Source organism: Camellia sinensis, chromosome 15 (genome assembly GCF_055761805.1).
Source record: "Camellia sinensis isolate YWXY chromosome 15, ASM5576180v1, whole genome shotgun sequence".
NCBI classification, from domain to species: domain Eukaryota; kingdom Viridiplantae; phylum Streptophyta; class Magnoliopsida; order Ericales; family Theaceae; genus Camellia; species Camellia sinensis.
In genome coordinates this window covers 38,811,059-38,832,031 of record NC_138975.1, presented here as the reverse complement: position 1 = coordinate 38,832,031, position 20,973 = coordinate 38,811,059, and the positions used below count along the sequence as shown (strand labels likewise).

General features: G+C 33.6%; 2 protein-coding genes across 4 annotated transcripts; one reads left to right on the top strand and one right to left on the bottom strand.

The window, feature by feature from the left end:
- Window positions 1-2,341: 2,341 nt before the first annotated feature.
- Window positions 2,342-8,517, bottom strand: LOC114270406 (BRAP2 RING ZnF UBP domain-containing protein 2). 3 transcript variants are annotated; one of them, XM_028211880.2, is made up of 12 exons: window positions 8,218-8,517; window positions 7,132-7,247; window positions 6,938-7,046; window positions 6,721-6,835; window positions 6,020-6,117; window positions 5,073-5,179; window positions 4,719-4,968; window positions 4,529-4,582; window positions 4,161-4,310; window positions 3,972-4,036; window positions 3,018-3,072; window positions 2,342-2,838 (listed from the first exon to the last, which is right to left on the bottom strand). In XM_028211880.2, the coding sequence occupies exons 1-12, from the start codon at window positions 8,422-8,424 to the stop codon at window positions 2,782-2,784; spliced, it is 1,383 nt and encodes a 460-aa protein (XP_028067681.2). In that variant the 5' UTR covers window positions 8,425-8,517; the 3' UTR covers window positions 2,342-2,781. The 3 variants fall into 3 exon arrangements, with proteins under 3 accessions (XP_028067681.2, XP_028067680.2, XP_028067682.2); XM_028211879.2 differs by having other exon boundaries at window positions 4,529-4,585; window positions 8,218-8,497; XM_028211881.2 differs by lacking the exon at window positions 2,342-2,838 and having other exon boundaries at window positions 3,049-3,111; window positions 4,529-4,585; window positions 8,218-8,491.
- Window positions 8,518-17,028: 8,511 nt separating this feature from the next.
- Window positions 17,029-19,971, top strand: LOC145813456 (acyl carrier protein 1, chloroplastic-like). Its single transcript, XM_082908885.1, has one exon. It carries the CDS (start codon window positions 17,365-17,367, stop codon window positions 17,788-17,790), a length of 426 nt encoding a protein of 141 aa, XP_082765011.1. The 5' UTR covers window positions 17,029-17,364; the 3' UTR covers window positions 17,791-19,971.
- Window positions 19,972-20,973: the final 1,002 nt, after the last annotated feature.

Below are 20,973 nucleotides of genomic sequence, written 5' to 3'. Positions count from 1 at the left end.
TTGGATCACAACGAAACCCTCGACGATCAACACACTTCTTACAAAGGCCCAAGGTGAGGAAAACACTCTAGCTAGATCAATCCTAAGAGAGAAGTTAGGTTTTAGAGTGAGGTGCTCTCCAATGGAGGTTTTGAAAAAGTAAGAGAGAGAAAGGAAACCAAAAAGTGATCAAAAAGTGATTTCACGGACTGATATAAAAACAGGTCCGTTCGAGCGTACAACACCCCGCTCGAGCGTCAGACACAGGTTCACGCTCGAGCGTCCAAAGATCCGCTCGAGCGCCGGATGCACTCTCCCAGAATCTTCTGCAGAGGTCCAAAATGCTGAGAGAAGGAAATTCATGCTCGAGCGTCCAAACTTCCGCTCGAGCGGAAAGGCAACAACAAAATCCCGCTCGAGCGTTAAATCGCCGCTTGAGCGGAGAGACCAAACCTGAGCAAAAATTCAAAGCTTTAAAACACAACCAACTTATTCCCAACTTGCCCAACACAACCCAAAACTCTAACACAAGGAGTAAGGGATAGAAATGAGGATAAGACAACAACGAATCTATGGAACCGAGTCCGGATTACAGTTAAACAATAACAGGGAATACCGGGATCGCTATAAAATCAATTATACTTGCATAATCTAATTTTTTTGCAAAATTATTTTCAATAAATAACAATGCTAATTATTTTAAAGGGGCCTTTCAATTTTTTAATGGATCAATTTATTTTAAGTTAATTTGGGCCTTCCTTAATTTTTTTTAGACTTAAAATATACTTAATATATTAGACTAAACTATAATAAGAGAGACCCCTTTTTTGGATCTATTTTCAATGGATAACAATGCTAATTTTTTTGAATGGCTTTTTAATTTTTTAATGGGTCAATTTATTTTAAGTTAGTATGGGTTTTTTAAAATTTTTTTAGACTTAAAACATACCTAATATATTACACTAAATTATAATAGGAGGGGCTTATTTTTTTAGTTTATTTTGAGGGGCCCTAGGCCATAGCCTTGTGGCCTATGCCCCAGGGCCGGCCCTGAGTGGCAATGATGGTAAATGATAGTGGTATATGGTAGCAATGTTGGCATTGTGGTAGGGTGGTGGTAATCGGATTGTTAGGGGTGTAAGAAAAACTGATGGAACAGAATTGACTGTTAGATCTATTTTGGTTTTGAAATTTTTTATATTGATATAAACCAAAATATTATATTCATGTACTTCTATATTGTAATCCTTTCAACATTAGAATATAAATAACCAATACTACATATTTCATTAAGGGAGGGATGTGTAGAACAACTTTCATACTTTGCTTTATATTTATTCTCAATATGAAATTCTTTGAGGTTTTATTATTATTATTATTATTATTAAACTCTTTAAAACCTTATGTGAATCACTTTCTAATCCAAATCAACAAAATTGAACCGTAACATTCGGTTATTTTAGTTCCTCAATTAACAAAAATAAAATATCCGGTTCAATATTAAACTTTCCATGAATAACAACCAAACCATACTGCTTGCACTTCTAAAGATAGTGGTTGTGGTGTAGTGGTAGTAGGGTGGATGTGGCTGCAGTGATGGTAGATAATGGAGGCATCGATAGTAGTAGGATGGTAGTAGTAGTAGTGATACTGATGGCAGTAATGATACGGTAAAGGTCATGGCAGGATGGTGGTGATAGCCAACGAAAGAGATACCAACAAACGAAAGAGATACCAACAAATATAGTCTGTGATAGGGTAAAAGTGGTAGTGGCTATGTATTCTCCCTTTTTATTGGAATGAAATAACTATTTTCACTTGAATAAGAAAGACATGCCAAGCGAAAAAAAATAAATATAAATTTGGAGTGGACATTCCATTCAAGTTCATTCCATCGAATTAAATGTGTACAAACAAGAGAAGAGAGTAACCTTTCCAAGCATAAAAGACTTCAAATAAAACGTAGTGTATCAGTTTTTAACTTTGTGAAACACTAGTTAAATAAACAATTTTCCCCAAAATTTTCAATCTGAGAAAACTTTACAAGCATATTCTATCAAGATCTTTAATTGCAAATAATTTAGAATTCATTATGACTATTAGCTCAGACGGGAGAAGAATTTGACAGCAATATTGAACATGTTCATCCAAATGAAATTCTTAACAATATAACACACATGGCCTTGGCAGATATATGCACCATCAATAGCACACTATTTTATGTTCTTATGTTCAGAATTTGGCACGGAAATCGCATTCCAAACTAACAAGAACCTGAAATTAACAGTACCACATGGGCTTGGGACGCAAGGAGCTAAAATACAAAGCAAATAACATATGCTTAGTCTCATAATCATGTAAATATTGAAATATCTTGGCTAAATTATACAAATACCAGAGTCAAATATAAAATTCTTGTGTACACTAATTGTATTGACATTTCTATTTGACATAAAAATTTACAATAAGTACGGGTAGCGTATAGTTCTTTACATAGTCAGCTTTACCAAAAAAAAATGGACCTCCAAATTAACCACAAAGAATGCTGGTTAACGTTCATTAGCTATCACCATCTATTATGACATCACTAAACTAAACTACAAATCAAATCCCCTTTAAATCTAAAATTTTTAAAAAAATGTTTGACCACTTTTCAACCGGAAACATGTTGCCATTTTATTTGATTTAATACAGCAGGAACCAGAATATCCTCCAAGCATCAGCCTGTGTGGACCGTTGAGTGCTATTTCTTGAGGACTCTATTTGCATTGGCAAGATACTGCCATCCTTGATTTAATCTGATTATGACAGCTGTTCCACAGTACTACCGGCTTCAAGGCACACCATCAAATTTCCAAGCTGCATAGCATACATAACAAAGATTCATCAGTGAAATAAAGTTGCATGCTTGCAATGGGAAGAGTAGGAGGTCGAAATTTATGTAATTTGCTTTATTTTCTTTCTTCTTTCTTTTGTTTTGTTTTGTTTTTTTTTTTTTCTTTTGAACTGAAAGCTTATGTAATTTGACTAGTAAGTACCTGTTCCTCCAATTCTCGTATTTTATCATCCTTCAGTTTTAAAGTCTTCTTCTCCCTGGAATAATACTAATCAGAGGGTGAAAAACATGGGAAACTAGAATAAACAGTAATAAACTTTAATTTGTTAGACAAGATTAGATGGTTATACGTTGTTTTGTCAATAAAAAATAGGAGTGATCAGTTTCAGGAATATGCACAAAAGTGGGCTGTTGATGGCCAAGAATACAGCCTTCATAGCACCACTTGACAATAGGATGAATCACAAACCATAGGAAGCTGTTTTCTAAAGCCAAATGGATGGTAATATGATGGACCGCATATCAAGAAGTCCATCATAAACATTTTTAGTTCTTCCTAATATCACGATACTGTTTAGATAGTAATATCAACAACATTGCTTGATAATTCAACAGCAAACATCATATGCAAATTCCAATTCGAATTTCACTCAATTGTAATTTTCCAATGAATTCATATAGTAGGACTATTGGAGAAACCCAATTTACTTCCCAATGGTTCATTTACAACATAAAATTTTCATTCTTGATTGCTAACAGAAGACAGGTCTATAAGAATTAACAGTCAATTTGACATGATATAATCATAACATATCTCAACAGGATTCTCATAACTAATCTTCCTGTGACTACCATCATAATCACCCTACATTTTATTTACCATATCAAGGACCTCCACTCTATTGAAATCAGATGTTTGAAACAAATTGAAAAGAATACGTCATGTTTAATTCAAATCTCTATTGATTCCTATTTTGGGGGTGTGTGTGTGTGTGTGTGTGTGTTATGTTTCAATATTTGGATAAGACGTATGTGAACCTCAGGAGATTCCAACAGTTTACCATTATGAAAATCTAGATTGTAGTAGATAAGCGAAAAAATCAATCATCCCATACAAGCTTCAGAACTGACGACAAGTAGAGGAAGGTAGTCATACCTTTCTTCAATTTCCACTATACTTGCCTTCAATATGTCCTGATTTTTCAAAAGACTCTTGTTGATCTACATGCAGAAGGAAACAGCTTACAAATTTTCTTCTCATGAACTAAAACATCTCCTTGTCAATTTGTATAATAACTAACTATAGACAAAGATTCTCAAACTCACAATCAACAAAGAAATATACCTCATCAAAAAAACTCTTCTCTTGATCACATTTATCTAGCTTGGCTTGCATCTTCTGCAGTTTCTGATTGCCAGTGGCAGCCTTCTCAATAGCTTCAGATATTTCCCTTTCAGGTTCTTCTTCAACTTCTTGCAGTAAAGACTCAAAATACTGGGAGCAAAGGAGAGGCTATTATTACGATAAACAGAGAAATTCTCCAAACTATCTGCCCCTACCAAGAAATCATAATAGACTAGGAAAAGAAAACACCAGAAAATCAAATTCCAGGGACACCCTAAAAGTTGGTAATGTCAACTTGAATGCCAAGCTGAAGCACAAAATTCAATCCCAACTCACATTAGGTTATATAAATCAAAGAATGGACTTACTATTTTTTGGTTCTCAAGCTGGGTAGTAAGAAGTTCACTGTACTCATTGACAATCTGCTGATAAAGTTTAAAATGAGCATTGCAGATTAAAGGCAAAATAATGTAACTGAAAATAAAAATAAAAATGAGAGAATGAATTAAACATGAAAAACAAGAGTTAAACGAGGCAAATGATAAATAAAAGCATTACATTTTCAACTTTACTGTTCAATAGAGTCTCACTAAATCCAGTATCTATACTGCAGTTGCAACTACCACAACCATCGTCAGCATGTGCACAGTAGTGATTCAACTCAACCAACTTCCTGTCAGTTTTGGATTGAATCAAACGGTGAACATAGTTGTCTCCGGCATAATCCCAGACTCGTTGCGTGTCCAATTCAAGGGAGTAGCAATGTTGTGTTTCTTTCCAATGCCTTATAGAATGTCCTTCTTTATACCTACACCAAAATTTCAAAAATTAGGAACTGCAGATGATAAAATGTTCACCACCTTTCCTTTCTGTGGAAAGTAGAATCACTCATAGAAAGAAAAATCAACTTACCTTCCACAACCAACAAAACCACAGATAACACAAATCCAGAGATTCTCAGATGTCTGACAAACAAAACATATTGATTTTTCAGGCTGCTGCTGGCAATAACGGCATACCTGCAACAACATGTGGACACCAAGTCAACCCAATTACCTTTTTCCACAATTGTTCATCTAGAAGAAATGTTCTGCAACTGATGATGAATATACACGATATAATTGGAAGTCTAGAATGAGTTGGATGACAAAAGGACAATACAAGTTATACAACTTCCAAATACATAACAGAAGGGCCCATTTGCACAACATGAGTACTGCTAATTTATATACAGACTATTTCCTACCACACTTTTTATGTCAGTTTTAATACGCGGGGGTAAGGTTGCGTACACCAACCCTTTCCTAGACCCTGCTTAAGCAGGAGCTTCATGCACTAGGTATGCCCTTTTTACTTTTTATGTCTTTAAATGTGGGATAAGTGTTAAAACTGACAGGTTATTAAACTCTAAGCTAGCTTGGTTATTAGCAAAACCTTGAGGTGAAATAAACTCACAAAACAGTCATTCGTCGACCTAACTCTCGGAGGGAAAAGGAATACCAATTGTTGAAAATTGAACCAAGTCTTAAATGGCATATGATAAAGAGAATTAAGGCTAAACACCAAGCAGAATTCAAGCCAATATCTTTTTTATTTTAATTGACAAGTGGAATTCAAATACCGCAACAATCCAGCAAATAGTAATGAACCAACATTTATATGGCCTGACACACAAAGCTACCTATGTTATATGACTGATTCCAACGATTTAAAATCTCAATTGAAAGAATGATTTGCTTAGTTTCAACCATAAGGGATAGGATATGTGGAGATCTAAGTTCATTTTCCCCATGTAACGTCTTAAAGTACTTGGCCAACATAAATAAATAAATCATGCCAAGAAGATCTAAGTTACTTACGGGACAAGAAGAATCTGCCCATTTAGAAATGCAAGAGCAATGGAAAGAATGATTGCAGATAGTTGTGAGAATTCCACTCATGTCTTGCTCCAATCTCTCTGCAACAAAGGAGAAAAATAAGTGAAATCCAAACTGTAAAGCTACAGATCAGCTTCCTATTCCACAACTTCAAGTGGCTTGAAAAAACCTTAAATAAATCAATGTAGTTAATGAGGGAAGAAGATTAGCAGGATTTTAAATAACCCTGATGAGGTTTGGATTGGGCCAAACAACTGCACTATAGAATTCTTAAATATCAATTCCTATACTAGTAGAGATCCCTCAGGTCTGAATAGAAAATACTACTTACTCTAAGTACATCACTAACCATGAAACAGAGTGCAAACCAATAGACCCCATTGCCTCTTAACCTGGAGGCAGATCCAAAAGTGAAACGAGAAAATACCAGACAAAATAAAACACTCAGCAGATTACAGTTAATTCTTATTTTATTATTTCTTATATATATATATGTCAATGTACCAAAAATTTTCCTTATTCTTTTTTAATTAGTTGAAAAATTATGATATAATATACCCACGTGTTTCTATTAACTTTGCCATTCCTGTTCACAAGCTACAATCTTTCTAAAGAATGCAACAACCTTCATTGCACTACAAGAAACGAATATCGGTTTGTGAAATCAAGGATCAGAAACTCACCAAGACAGACTGGACATGTGGGCTGCTCTGTGGAGCTAGCAGGCGAGGTTTGTGCATGTTCAATTAAACCAGTGTACTGTACATCAATCGTAAAAAGTACACGGCAAGCCTCTACCTGTACTCAAACACACAAAAATAATAATTAAAAAAAAAACACATACAAGGATAATAAATAACAACTTTTTGGAGACAAATTTTTTATAAGAACAAAGCAAACCTCAAGAGATGAATAACGTCTCCCATTGAAATGCTTGTAGAAAGCATCAGTTGAGCTCTGATCATCAAACCTTATCAAGACACTATACCTATCCTCCACTCCATCATTCCTAAACCCTCGAGCAAATCATAAAACAATCAAAACCAAAACCAAAACCAACAAAATACTAAAAAGTAATAAATTTTAAATTGAACCTGACAATTCGCATTTCCAACATGTGATGAATGAATGAAGAGCAAAACTGACAGAAATCTGCATATGTCATGTGATTTGGCACTCCAAGCACACAAACCATAGTTTTCCTTCCAACCTTAATAGCATTAGAAAGATACACAGACAATCAGTAAATTCTTCAACCTCATGATCTTGTCTTCCAAAAGTAGATAGGCTTTTTTTTTGTGGGACAATTGAATAAGAAGCAGAAAAGCCTAATGTAGTCCTTTATAAACATCAAACATGAAAGTTTCTAAAATAATTCTACATGCTTCTACCCAAGTCATAAATGAAAAAGAAACACTTCAATTTTGAAAGCAATAAAGCCTAAAACAAAGATGAGTAGTTCTTGAAAAGAGGGGAAAATAGTCCTACTTGGCCATTTATCATGCATCAAATTTTCAAGTTTCCATAAAAATTTGAATTTTCACTTGAACGATTGATAAGTGAAGGCAATTATGCTTTACTTATTTGCTGAGAAATTGTAGCTATTTTTTAGCCTTAAACATTAATTCAATGCAAAAATCTAACTGACAAAGCTTGATCTAAGTTTTATTGCCTTCTCTTTTTCCTCAGTTTTATTGGCAACCAGACAGATGGTTAATATGAACAAATTCTTTTCCAAAGTTAATGCATTCAACCAAAGTGGAACAATTCCTAACACTAAAAACCCCAATCAAGTGCTTCCATACAGCATCAAACTTTTAAGGTTTCAAAATCCTTTTGGAATTGCAAAGAAAACAGTGGAATATAAAACCAAATAAATTTCACACAAAAAGAATGTTGTTAATTTGTCAATCTTGAATACAAGTATAGGAAATAATTTCCTCAAGTCCAATAATAAATTTCCATTCAACCACATTTTCTCAGCAACCAAACAGACTCTTTAACATTTAACCACGTACATAAATCCCTACATCTTCTTGTCAAAACAAATAAAGCGTCCACAGTTCTGCTAAAAGAACAAAGTATCAAAATTTTCTGGTTTTCATAACAACTCGATGCAGATCAAGAACGAAATTTGAACGATTCAGAATTTGAAGAACAAAGAAGAGACTAAGATTTACAGGAAGTTCAGGAGACGATGATGCGAAATCGTTGCGGTAGAGGTGCATGAAGCCTCTGGTTTCTTCAATTCTGGGGTTTCCGGAAGAGAATTGAAAGGCTTGACTGACATTGGATGCGGAGGACGGGGTGGCGCCGGGAATCATGGCGGTTGGCGGCCGGAATACATTGGCGGACGGCGCTCCGGCGGCTGAGGTGGCCTCTGACATGGCTATGAAGAGATGCTGCGTTTAGAGGGGGATTTGGGAAAAATTTTAAAAATGAAAGAAAAAAAAGGTCTGTGAGGTAAATATATTTTATTTATCATTTGTTTTTTTTTGTTTTAATTTTAATTTTTTTTGGGATAAATTATATTGGCACCCCTTGAGATTTGGTCTAATTATTATTCACCCATTGATGTTTTGGAAATTACATTCCCACCTATGTGGTTAATAGTCTCATTTCATAAACTCCCTACTTATATAAAAGATAACAATTCCTAATAGAAAAACAGAGAAAATTACATTAAAAAACAAAGTAAAGGAAATGGGGAAAAAAAAAGAAGAGAAAGTAAAGCAAAGCAAAAAAAAAAAGAAAGTGCATGAGTTCAATATTTTCATTCCGTCTAAATAATTACAATGATATGGAGGGTACTGTAATTTTCCAAACGTCAGGGGTCATATGTATTAAATCCAAACCTTGAGGGGTGTAAGTGTAATTTACCTTTTTTTTAGGGTTAAATCTCTCAATCAAATACAGGCAGGAAGAGCAAGGATTGAATACGGTCAAGATGTATGAACGTCCTTTGGTAGAGTTATTAATGTTGTATTTGATTGAGGGATTTGAGAAAAATATAAAAGGGCAAATTACATATACACCCCTCGAGGTTTGGCTAAATTACAGATACCCCCCTGAGGTTTCGGAAATTACATCCCGCCCCCTGAGGTTTGTATTTTCATAACAATTTACCCCCTGAGGTTTATATTTCATAACAAATTACCCCCTAATTTCTTATGCAAATATAGCATTCAGGGGGGAATTTGTAATTTCTCAAACCTCAGGGGGTATTTGTAATTTAGCCAAACCTCGAGGGGTGTATATGTAATTTGCCCAATATAAAAAGAAAAAAAAAAGTAGGTAAAATTAGATGAATATATATATATATATATATTTTTAAAAAAAATTCTTCTTAAATTTCTTAATAAAATACAATGTAAGAATCTGTCGCGTCTTGATGGCGACTCAGGCCTCATTTGGCATGTGGCTTTTTTAGTCAAAAAGTCATTAAAAAAATTAAAAAGCCAACAACTTATACAAAAAAGTCAAAGGCTGTGTTTGGTTGTGTTTTCTAAATATAATCCTACACCTTTATTTGCCTTTGACGTTTATTTATGGTTTTTAAAAGTTAATTCCACATTCAATTTTGAAAATTCTACCTAAGGGGCGAGAAAATTTGGACTAACCGAACGTCCCACTGGTCGTTCGGCCGGTTGACCGAAACAGTGTTTTTTTTTTTTTTTGGCAATTGACACATGTTAATTTTTATATATTCAATAAAAGATATTCTCTGAATTTTTTAAAATTTTTTTATGAGCTTTTAATAAAATTTTGAGTTGTGTGTTTGGTTAAAAATTATAAGTTTTTGTATCAAATATCATATGTCACATTAAAAATTCTCCACTCAATTCAAAACTCATTTCACCAAATAAATTTTTCACGCTTAAATCATAATTTTAAAACTCACAAACTCAAAATACAACTCCTATTTTCAAATCATATTTAGAAAACTTTACCAAACACTACCAAAGATTCCATTTTCTCTTTACTTTTTGCACATCTTTTCGTAAAAAATAAAAAAATCATCCCAAACATATTAATTTTTTTTACACTATATTTTAGTCAAAAAACTAAAAAACTAATAAAAAAATATGTTCCAAAACGAGGCCTCAATACCCTAATTGATACAATTGAATGAAATTTAGATTTATTAGAGTTGAAGATATTACTCCATGGACGAAATTAGCATGTTGTAGGATTAATTTGTATCTACATTCAAGGGTGATGAATGAATTGAACGGGTTGTTTAAATTTAATTTGATAATTATAATAAATTTTAAAATTTATTAACGTTTGATTTGTTAAACTTTTGAGTCGATTTTACATTAGTGTTTATCGAGCCGAATTCGAATAGTTTGATATTTTATATAATTTTAGACTTATTGAACTAAGTCGAATGGGCAATTGATTGTTTAAACTTGGTTTGAAAATTTTAACGAAATTTAAAATGTGTTTAAACTTGACTTATTTATTTAACGAACTGAGCTTGAATGAGTTTTTAATAATTCGAACATGAGTCGAACTCGAACTATCTGGCTCATTTATCACCCTTATCTATATTAATTATTTGAATTGTTCACCTTATATGACAAACTAATAAAGAAGATGCATGTAAAAATTTGATTGATTAGATATAAGTAATCATATTATCAAATCACATACATAATATAACACGGACGATCTATTCTTATAAATATATAAGTCGTATGGATACAAATGGTGTAATAGTATGATAATTGATGTTGAATTAACTTGAATTTTTACATTGATAATTTTTTTAGTTACTTGTATAAGATGAACGGTTTAAATTATTGATGGACAATTTGGGAAGATTAGCTTTTTTCGGCTTTTTAGCTTTTTTCGGTCACATCATCTCTCTATTTTTTTACACAAAAAAAGTTAAAAAAAACTAAAAAATCCAAAATGTTAACTTTTTACCATCTTTTCAAAACACCTCTGAATTAAGTTTAATTCAGACGAAACTTGAGAAAAGTTGAATCCTTTTACAAAATAGCTAGTTAGAGCATCCACACCAGTCTCTTCAAATTCTTAGTCACATTATAACTTAAAAGTTATTTTTCTATTGTAGCTAGTCACTTTTTTAGTATCCACTGCATCAAACTTTGTATTCTAACTCAATCCTATTAAAATTTTATTTTCTTATTGTATTTGTTATTCTTTCTTTTTTTATTAAATTGATGAGCTGTCAGTTAAACAATTTTTATGTTCCTTTACAAAGGTAAAACTGGAGGAAATGTCTAACAAGTAATAAAAAAAAATAAAAAATTGTCGTTGATCGGTTGACCGGCTGGACTTTCTGGCAGACATCCGGTAACACCTAATCTACTTTGTTGTAACAATGAACAGTGGCTTGCTTCATCAGGGAAGGAACTGTAGCGTTGGCAAAATGAACGAAGGGTATAACGAGTCTGATGGACCACATATCTGATGTTGATACTCTTTACAATAGCTTTAAAACCATTGTAGAGAGGTTGATGCTAATGCTCTTACTTGCTTATTTTTGTCAAACATGAGACTGAACACCAATTAAACACTGTGACTCTGTTTGGGTAAATTACAAATATATTATTGAGATTTGTTTAAAATATGAATTATTTACTTAATAAAATTAATAGAAAAAATAAATTTTTAACTACTTTTTTATATAATAATAAAATTATTTAAATTATTAATTAAAATATATTTCTTATATCATTAAAAATTGCTAAATTCATGATTCATTAATAAAAAGAATAATTTGTTATGATATTAGAAATTTGAAAGGACATGATGTAATTTTCAAAATTACAATAGGCAGTCTATATTTTAAATAAACCTTAAGGAATGTACTTGTAATTTACCGCTCTGTTGTTTGATTTTTATAATCTATTTCATAAAAAAAATTTAACAAAAATTAAAAACTAATTTAGTAAAAAAATTAATAAATAAAAAGCACTCATAATTTTTATACGATTTTACTTTTTGGGAGGTTAAAAATAATGGTTTTAATGTTTATTTTGTTAAGAAAAAAATTTAAAAACTAATTTTGAAATTGAAATCAAATTGAGTCTATATTTTTAACTCATTTTTATGAACACCAACTAGAGCATTACATTTTTAGGGTTCGTTTGTTTTCGATTATAGGAGATGAGTTTGGATTAGGATGGATGTATGGTCTATTAATATTGTATTTGTTTACAAAGTAGAAAAGGGAATTCACAATACCTTGAGACTATGATAGGCCTTTATCATTGAGATTAGTAGTCCCCCATGAAAGATGATATTAAAAAAGCAATCCTTTAGTATTAGAAAGGGATTTGCTATTTTACCCTCCATTATCCTACCTAATTTACTTATTCTACTTGATTAGTATGGTCTTTTCTCTATCATTTTTTATAATTATTCCTCTTTCTAAATATTTATTCTATCTAACTCATATTCTTTTTTAATATTCTATTAAATCCTGTTTAATGTAATATGACCAAATTACCATTTCTAAGTTTTTGCACATGTTTCCATTTTGAAACTAATATATACACAATAAAAACTAACAATAGTCCCTCATTTATGAAGAAAACCTCTCCCTCATTCTAAGGAGAAAATCTCAAATTATAAATTTTGAATCATTTTATAATGTGAAAATTTTAAAAATAACGCAACAAAAAATTTGAATAAAAATCAAAATACAATGTGAACGTTTACATACAAATTACTTTTGAAAAAATAAAATACATATTAAAGTACAATGTGAATGTTTACAATAAACAACAAACATACAATTAACATTCGAAAAAATAAAACTCATACCAAAATACAATGTGAATGTTCAAAGTTTATAATTAACATACAATTAGCCTTAAAAAAAATAACTCATACCAATGTGAACATTTACATTGCAACGTGACAACATAAAACAAAATCGAAAAAAATGAAAATTGACTATTTTAATTGTTCAATTGTAACAAAAATGATTGTTCAACTAACAAGTATAGTAACAAAAACAACAAACATACAATTAAGTTTTGAAAAAATAAGACTTACACTAAAGTAAAATGTGAATGTTCATAATTTACAATTAATATACAACTAGTTTTTTTAAAAAATAAACTTGTACCAATGTGAACATTCACATTTCAACGTGAAAACATAAAATAGAATTGAAAAAAAAGTGAAAATTGACCATTTCAATTGTTCAATGGTAACAAAAAAGATTGTTCAACCAACAAGTATAGTAACAAAAATAATAAACATACAACTAACTTCTGAAAAAAATTTTTTAAAAAAAAAACTAGTACCAAAATGCAATGTGAATGTTCATAATTTACAATTAAGATACAACTAACTTTAGAAAAACTAAATTCATACCAACGTGAACATTCACATTGCAAAATGAAAACATGAAACAAAATTAAAGGAAAAAAGAAGAAGAAAAAACTATTCCAATTGTTTAATGGCAGCCAAAAAAAAAAAAAAAAAAAAATGTTCGAACAAGTATAGTAAAAAATAACCAATGATATGTGAACATTCACATTTTGCAAAATATATAACTATGTCCATATCTATATTCCAACACTTATTTCTTAGATTTTCAAACAATGTGAAATGTGAACATTGACACTGATTGACAAAAAAAAAAGAAACAATGGCAGCATTAAAACTAGAAATCCAAAAAAAAAAAAAAAAAAAAAAACTCAATCACTCTAAAAATAAAAAATTATCACCTACATCTTCATTTTTATCATTATTACCATCATTAACAATACATGCAATTTCACCATTCCACCTGTACAAATCAAACCAAATTCACCTTTCAAAAATATGTTTGTAAGAAAATTGATTGGATATAAACAGAGTTTCAATTTACAATAATGGAGAAATATAAAGTTTCAAACACAGAGTAATAATAGACGAATACAGAGCTTAGAACACAAAGTGACAATGGAGGAATACAAAATTTCACCACAACAATGGAGAAATATAATATTTTTTCACCACCATGTATAAACTAGAGCTTCAAAACCTACCAAACAGAGAGTTTCAAAATCCTAACATAATGAAACAACACCACAAACATGAATGAAACTGATTAGAAGAAAAAACGTGAATAATGGTAACTACTAAAATAGAGAGAGTAATAAAAAGGAAACGTGTATATCCTTTTTCTATATAATACATATCAACAATAGACATAAGAGTATAATAGTCCAACAAATAATATAAATCAAGAAAAAAGGACCTCATGGGATAAAAATATAAATATATGAGACTAACTACGCTATAATTTTTTTTGGTAGACTTATTGGGTTAGAACACCACTAAATGGGATTTATCAATAAAAAAAACCCTTTAAAAAATAAATTTTTATTTATTTCCTTCTCTTTTGCCTTTTTCAACCACTACTCATTGGTCGTTATCACCACCATGCCATTACATCCAACCACTCATCATCCTTTGCTAAAAATTGACGATTACGACCATTATTGAAACCGCCAACCATCTCTCGTTAAAATTCACCTCCGAACACTACATTCAGCGACTGACAACTACTTCCATTCACCATTTTCAATTGTCAACAACTACCTTCGGCCACCACATATTATTAACTACTACCTTCGATAATCATCTCCGACCACCTTCTTTTACTTATTTTCAAAATAAGCTTTTAAAATACATGTAATCGATATGTGTTTTTATTTTCATTTTTACAAATAAATATAAATATTTCAATGTTGTTGTAAACAAAAAATAAAAAATTATAAATGTTACCAAACGACAACATTTGTTTAAAATTTGTTTGAAAACAATATCAAAAAATAATTTGTTTGAGAGTTTTAACAATTTTTAAAAATATGTTCAAAGTTAATTTATTTATCTTTTAGTCAATCTCAAATAAATTCAGTCACTGTAGCCTCTTGACCCTCTGGCCTCGTTACCTTCTATTAATATTGAAAGAACTAAGTTGACTACTAGAACTGGTGCTCTTTGAACCATAAATAAATTGGCTTAGTTCAATTGAATCAAAATTCTAATATGAGCTCAAACGTATTTTGTAAAACATCTAAGAATCCAGATTTGATTATCATGTCATAAGAATAAAAAAAAATAAATAAATTAGAAGAATGAAGAAATCTTTGTTTTTAACTTCTTTCTTCTTCTTCGTATTCTTCTCCAATAGCCCCTCATTCGCGATTTGTCTTCCTTACTATTAAAGCGGATATGAAGAAGTGAGAGAACAGAGGCAGGTTGTTGGGGAAAGGGTTGTAGAAAGTGTTGAAAAATGAGGAAAAGGTGAAGGATAGACATGATGGATCGGAAGGCTAAAAAAGGGACTGTTGGAGGTGGGGGTGGCAGAGGAGGGTGAAGAGGCTGAAAACGGGGCTATCAGAATGGTTCAAAGAAAAAATGTGGGGATCAACTTCGCTAGATGGGGGTCCAAAGAAATGGACGGGGTACAAAGAAAAATAGTAGTCTATTAGAAGTACTCATATTTTATTCAAAATTTATCAAAAAAGATGATGCATATAAAGTTTGTCAGAATATAATAGAATAGAGTAACGGTTGGGTGTCACATTGTATGAAATGCTACATCATATTGAAAAGTAGTTTTTAAGTCTAATGTCTTTTAGGCCTTCAATAGATTGACAAAAAATGTTTCAAGTCATGCTACCATAATGTTTCAAGTCGTGTTTCTATTTCATTTTTCTAAATATAATATTTGTCCCTCATAAAAATGCATAACGATTTAGAGCAAATTTGCCTGGATACAATAAAGTTAATCTAAGGATCAACCTATCTGTACTGTGGCTACACAACTGAAAGTAGACTAGAATACAATCAATCTGAAAAAAGGAAACAAGGCAGTGGTATTCAAGTCTACAAGAAAAGAATACCAGCAAAAGCAAGAAAGCAAAAGGCTTGTAGGAGAGAGAGAGAATATTGCAAATGAAATTTTGTGATAAAATGAAAATTTTCTATTTATAAACCTAATTGCACATGAGGAGAGTAAAGTGCACCATCAAAGTGCCACAGCCCACACCACCTATAGGCGTCACAATATTCTTATTATGCATGTGCATGCACACTAGCATCCTTCTCCCTAATTCTTTATTCAAAGCAATATTTTATGCATCATTTCATAAAGTGCTTCAAATTTTCCTTTCTTTCTAATGTTTGACAAACTCATAAGCTTGTTTTAAGCTTCTCAAAAATGAACAAGGAAGGTTTGAAAAATACCTAAAATTAACACCATGAAAGTCCCCAATAATTAATTAGAAGGTTGACAGGAGGTTGCTTGCTATCTGTATGCTCCCATTTAGATCAATTATAAGTCTTGGATACCCTTGTACTATTCCTAATGATGAGATTATGAACGATCACTTTTTTGTCATTAACGCTGTGTTTGGTTGGGGGATTTGGGAAGGGAAATGGAAAGGGAAATGGAAATGAAAGGAAAAGGAAAAAGAATTAATAGAATTCCAAATCCCAACTATGTTTGGTTGTGTTGGTTATAAAATAGAATTGATGTCCTAAAAGGTATCCTATTTCTTTATTTATTTCTCACCCCCTTTCTTTTCCCATATATTTTTTATTATAACCAAACATAAATAGGATTACATTTCTCATTCCTTTTCCAAATCCCACCTCAAAAACTCCAACCAAACACAGCATAAGAGAAAATGATTCTGCTTGAAGAAAGCTTCAACACTCTTTCCAACCCGTTGTTACTTCCCAGAGCCTTAAAACTCCATTCTTGTCTGTCCCTCCAACACCAGAATTAGTGGACCAAAACCAAAATGGTGAAAACAACCTTGCATATCAGTATTTTGAATTTGTACAACATGTTGTACGCCATTCTGAGCCTACGCATGCCATACTGCGGGAAAAGCATAAAGTAGCCAACAAAGCATGGTAGCAGTGTTCGCCATTCCCCGTGTTAGAATTTACCATCACCTACCATACACTTACCATCACCTACCACACACTCACCTACTACACTCACCTACTCCTCACCTACCACCACCTAACCTACATCTATATAATCAATCAATTGTAACAGAATCATAAAATCAATACACATCAATCAATAATATACATCAATTTTTCTTACATGGTATCAGAGCAAGGTTGAGAAGCTACTAATTCTGCTTCACCGGCGGGCGGCAGCCTCGCCTTGGCCGCCCGCCGGACCTCTACACATACCTTCCCATCGTTGCCCTTGACCTCTCATTTTTATAGCCAAATCTCCTACAAATACAAAAAGATCTCTCTCTCTCCTCATTTTCTTCGATCACAGCTTCAGATCTCTCTCTCAACCATTACAGTCATCTCCATCAATGGCTTTTGTTGCTGGATCTTCGATGTCAATGACCTCCTTTTCATGCTCATTCAAGCAAAACCAGGTGCCCACCAAGATTTCTAGTCTGAATTCAGTTTCGCTGTCAATCAACGGAAAATGCTTCCCATCTCTTAGGTTGCGCCTAGTGACGCATCGATTTCGGATTTCGTGTGCGGCCAAACCAGAGACAGTAGACAAAGTGTGTGAAATAGTGAGGAAACAGCTGGCACTACCAGCTGGGACTGCAGTCACCGGAGACTCAAAGTTCGCAACACTTGGAGCTGACTCTCTTGACACGGTGGAGATTGTAATGGGACTGGAGGAGGAATTTGGGATCAGCGTGGAAGAAGAAAGTGCCCAGAATATTGCGACTGTTCAAGATGCAGCAGACCTGATCGACAAGCTCATTGAAAAGAAGGCTTAATTACTTTGCAGGAAAGTTCTTTTTTTTTTCTTTCTCATTTCACACAAGAAGATACCCTAGACTGGGTCAAAAAAGGACAAGAGAAGAATGCTCCATGTTGTATAATCAAAAGAATGGTCCATGAATTGTGCTGGTGGGCCCTACCACTAGCAAAAGCAATTTATAATCATGAATTTTGCTCCATGAAAATCGGCAGAGAGAGCACATGCATATGTGTTGCTTTTCTCTCTCCCATGTGACTCCACTGTAAAAGGTCACCCCATACAAACACCCACGGGATTGACAGACCCACATGCACTTTTTGATGCCAACATTTTTTAATCAACCCCACTCCATTTTCTCTTATTTTAATATATCTCTCTATATATATATATATCTATGTTTATTTTATTGCACAGATCATCATTTTTTTTTTTATTTTTCCACTACCAAATATTATACTAGCCTTCATGAATTTCACTGGCTTCCACCACTTCATTTTATTTATTATGATTATTCTTATTTTCAAAAAAAAAAAAAAAAACAAAAAAAACAAAAAATACTCTTGCTGATTCACAACTCTTGCTGATCCACCACTTCGTTTTATTTTTTATTATCATTATTATTATTATTTTCAAAAAAAAAAAAACAAAAAAAAAAAAAACAAAAAAAACAAAAAAAAAAATCCATTCACACCCACCTCAGTTTTCATTCCAGAAACTTGTCATTTTTTTCATGCCGGGATCAACCCCGATCAGCATTTTATACCAAAAAAAAAAAAAAAAAAAAAAAACACACAAAACAACCACATCCACAAGCAGGATTTTTCTTCTCTACTCTGCCGCCGGTCTCTTCTTCTTGCCTCCGTCCTGAGAAGCCCTTGACGGTGCTGCCTCCGTGTTTTCCACGCCGCCGAGCACGTTCACTCCCCCATACTCCTCCACTGCCGCATATGGCAGCCCTCCAAATCGGAACATCACGGTGGCCTTCCGCTTCAGCTCCTTGTTTTCTGCCCTTAGCACGCTTATCTCTGCTCGCGCATCCTTATACATGCGTTGGAGCAGAGCCAGCTGGGAGTTTAAATGCTGCACCTCATTTGTCCTACTCTGCAGCCGGTTTGACAAGTTTGTGACCGCCGTCATGCTTTCCACACATGCCTTCAGAGTATACTGATTGGCCTCCACATCCGACTGCATTGCCATTCTTTGCTCCACCGACCGCATCGGAAAGTTCAACGGAGCAAACTCCGGGGCGCTTGGTTGAGTTTCCAGTGCCACCGCACCAGTTCTCTCTCTTGTTGACTCGTTGAGGTCGGGAAAGAGGGTGAGCAGTCCACGGGAAGACGAGGACGAGGCCATTTTCTGGGCAACAGAGTGTTACAGAATATCTCTCGCAACAGAGTGTTTCAGACTCTCTCTCAGCACAACGAAGTTTTTCAGAGGTTTTTCGCAGCTTTTCTCTGCCTCAGCCTCAGCATCAACCTTGGTTAAATAGCCAAGGCAGCCACGCGCATCGCGCGCCTCTTGCCACCAGCCGACAACCGGGCACGCAAGCCAAGGCGCCCACGTGCCTCGCCATCATGTCCGGCACACCTTTTGATGAATTGGGCACGCCTTTTGATGGCACGCCTTTTGACAAAATTGGGCACACCTTTTGAGGGTGCGACTTTTTAAGGGTCCGACACGACTCTGTAAACTGTCCCGACATTGATTCCGGTTAGCTCCTTTATGGGTCCGACAAGACTCTGTAAACTGCCCCGACATTGATTCCGGTTAGCTCCTTCAAGGGTCCGACAAGACTCAGTAAACTGTCCCGACATTGATTCCGGTTAGTTTCTACAAGGGTCCAGCAAGACTCCGTAAACTGTCACAATAGTGTCTGTTACAACGGTCCGACATGACCCCGTAAACTGTCTTCTACATCGGTCCGACATGACCCCATAAACTGTCTTCTACATCGGTCTGACACGACCACACAGTGTCTGCTACAACGGTCCGACATGACCCCATAAACTGTCTTCTACATCGGTCTGACACCGCCATCCAGTGTCCTCTACACCGTTATGACACCACCATACAGTGTCCTCTACAACGTTATGACACCACCATCCAGTGTCTTCACCAATGGTCTGACACGACCATACAGTGTCACCTATCCTTTTTTATTTTTTATGTATTTTCTTGTTTTGTTCCTCTCTTCAAACTCAAGTTGGTTAGTTTCTATCCTCCTTGAGTTTGCGGGGGGCTGTTAGAATTTACCATCACCTACCATACACTTACCATCACCTACCACACACTCACCTACTACACTCACCTACTCCTCACCTACCACCACCTAACCTACATCTATATAATCAATCAATTGTAACAGAATCATAAAATCAATACACATCAATCAATAATATACATCAATTTTTCTTACACGAATGAGTATGTGCCACTCCTGTTGTAGCGCACCATTCTTGTTGGGCACACAATGTGGTGTACACCACTTGGAACTTGTTATGCAGTAGATCGTGTGTAGCACCAAACTGTGCCTATACCTGCTTATCTAGTTAAATTTGTGCTCGCTTTTAGGCCTCTACCTTTATAAATAAAGGCACTATTTTAGTTGAGAAAGAAGAAGAATAATAGAAAGAACTTAGAAAAACTCTAGAGCCAAGAATTGATGAAAGGATGAGGACTCAATTCTCATCCTCTTGCCTAAGTCTTGTCGAAATATCTTCTCAGACCTCTGAAATCATTCATTCTTAACTCAAAAGTAGTACTCAAACACTCTCCATCTCTCAAACCTTGAAAAGCTTATTCAAGCATTTTACTAAGCAAGCATACGTAGAAATGTGTTCGGATCTTCCTTTAGGAGTAGTATGTCTTATCATCATCTTCATATTCCCTATGTTGTGCATGAAATCCATGCTTATTTAGTTAGTTTTGACTTGTTTCTTGTATTATGATTTTGGACTAATGAGTTCATCATGTTGTGCTTTTCCATTTTATTATTTCTTTTCCTTTCCTCATGTCATTTCACGTAATAATTAGTTTTACCATTTGATTATTTGTTTACTTGCAAATATCATCTAAATATGTGTTTTGAATTTACTTTTTGTTTAAATATAGAAAAAATCATTAACTTTTTTTTTCCTTTTTTCGATATGAGATTGTAAAATAAAAGATAAAATGGAAGCTAACCAAATGGAATTTTTCT

Bases quoted from the DNA above. Each gene is read 5' to 3' on its own strand.
- LOC114270406 (XM_028211879.2), bottom strand. From the start codon at position 8,424: ATGTCAGAGGCCACCTCAGCCGCCGGAGCGCCGTCCGCCAATGTATTC. The intron at 7,248-8,217 runs GTAAATCTTAGT...AATGCTATTAAG, and splicing joins CATCGTCTCCTGAACTTCCT to GTTGGAAGGAAAACTATGGT. The intron at 7,047-7,131 runs GTTCAATTTAAA...TCGAGGGTTTAG, and splicing joins TTGGAAATGCGAATTGTCAG to GAATGATGGAGTGGAGGATA.
- LOC145813456 (XM_082908885.1), top strand. From the start codon at position 17,365: ATGGCTTTTGTTGCTGGATCTTCGATGTCAATGACCTCCTTTTCATGC.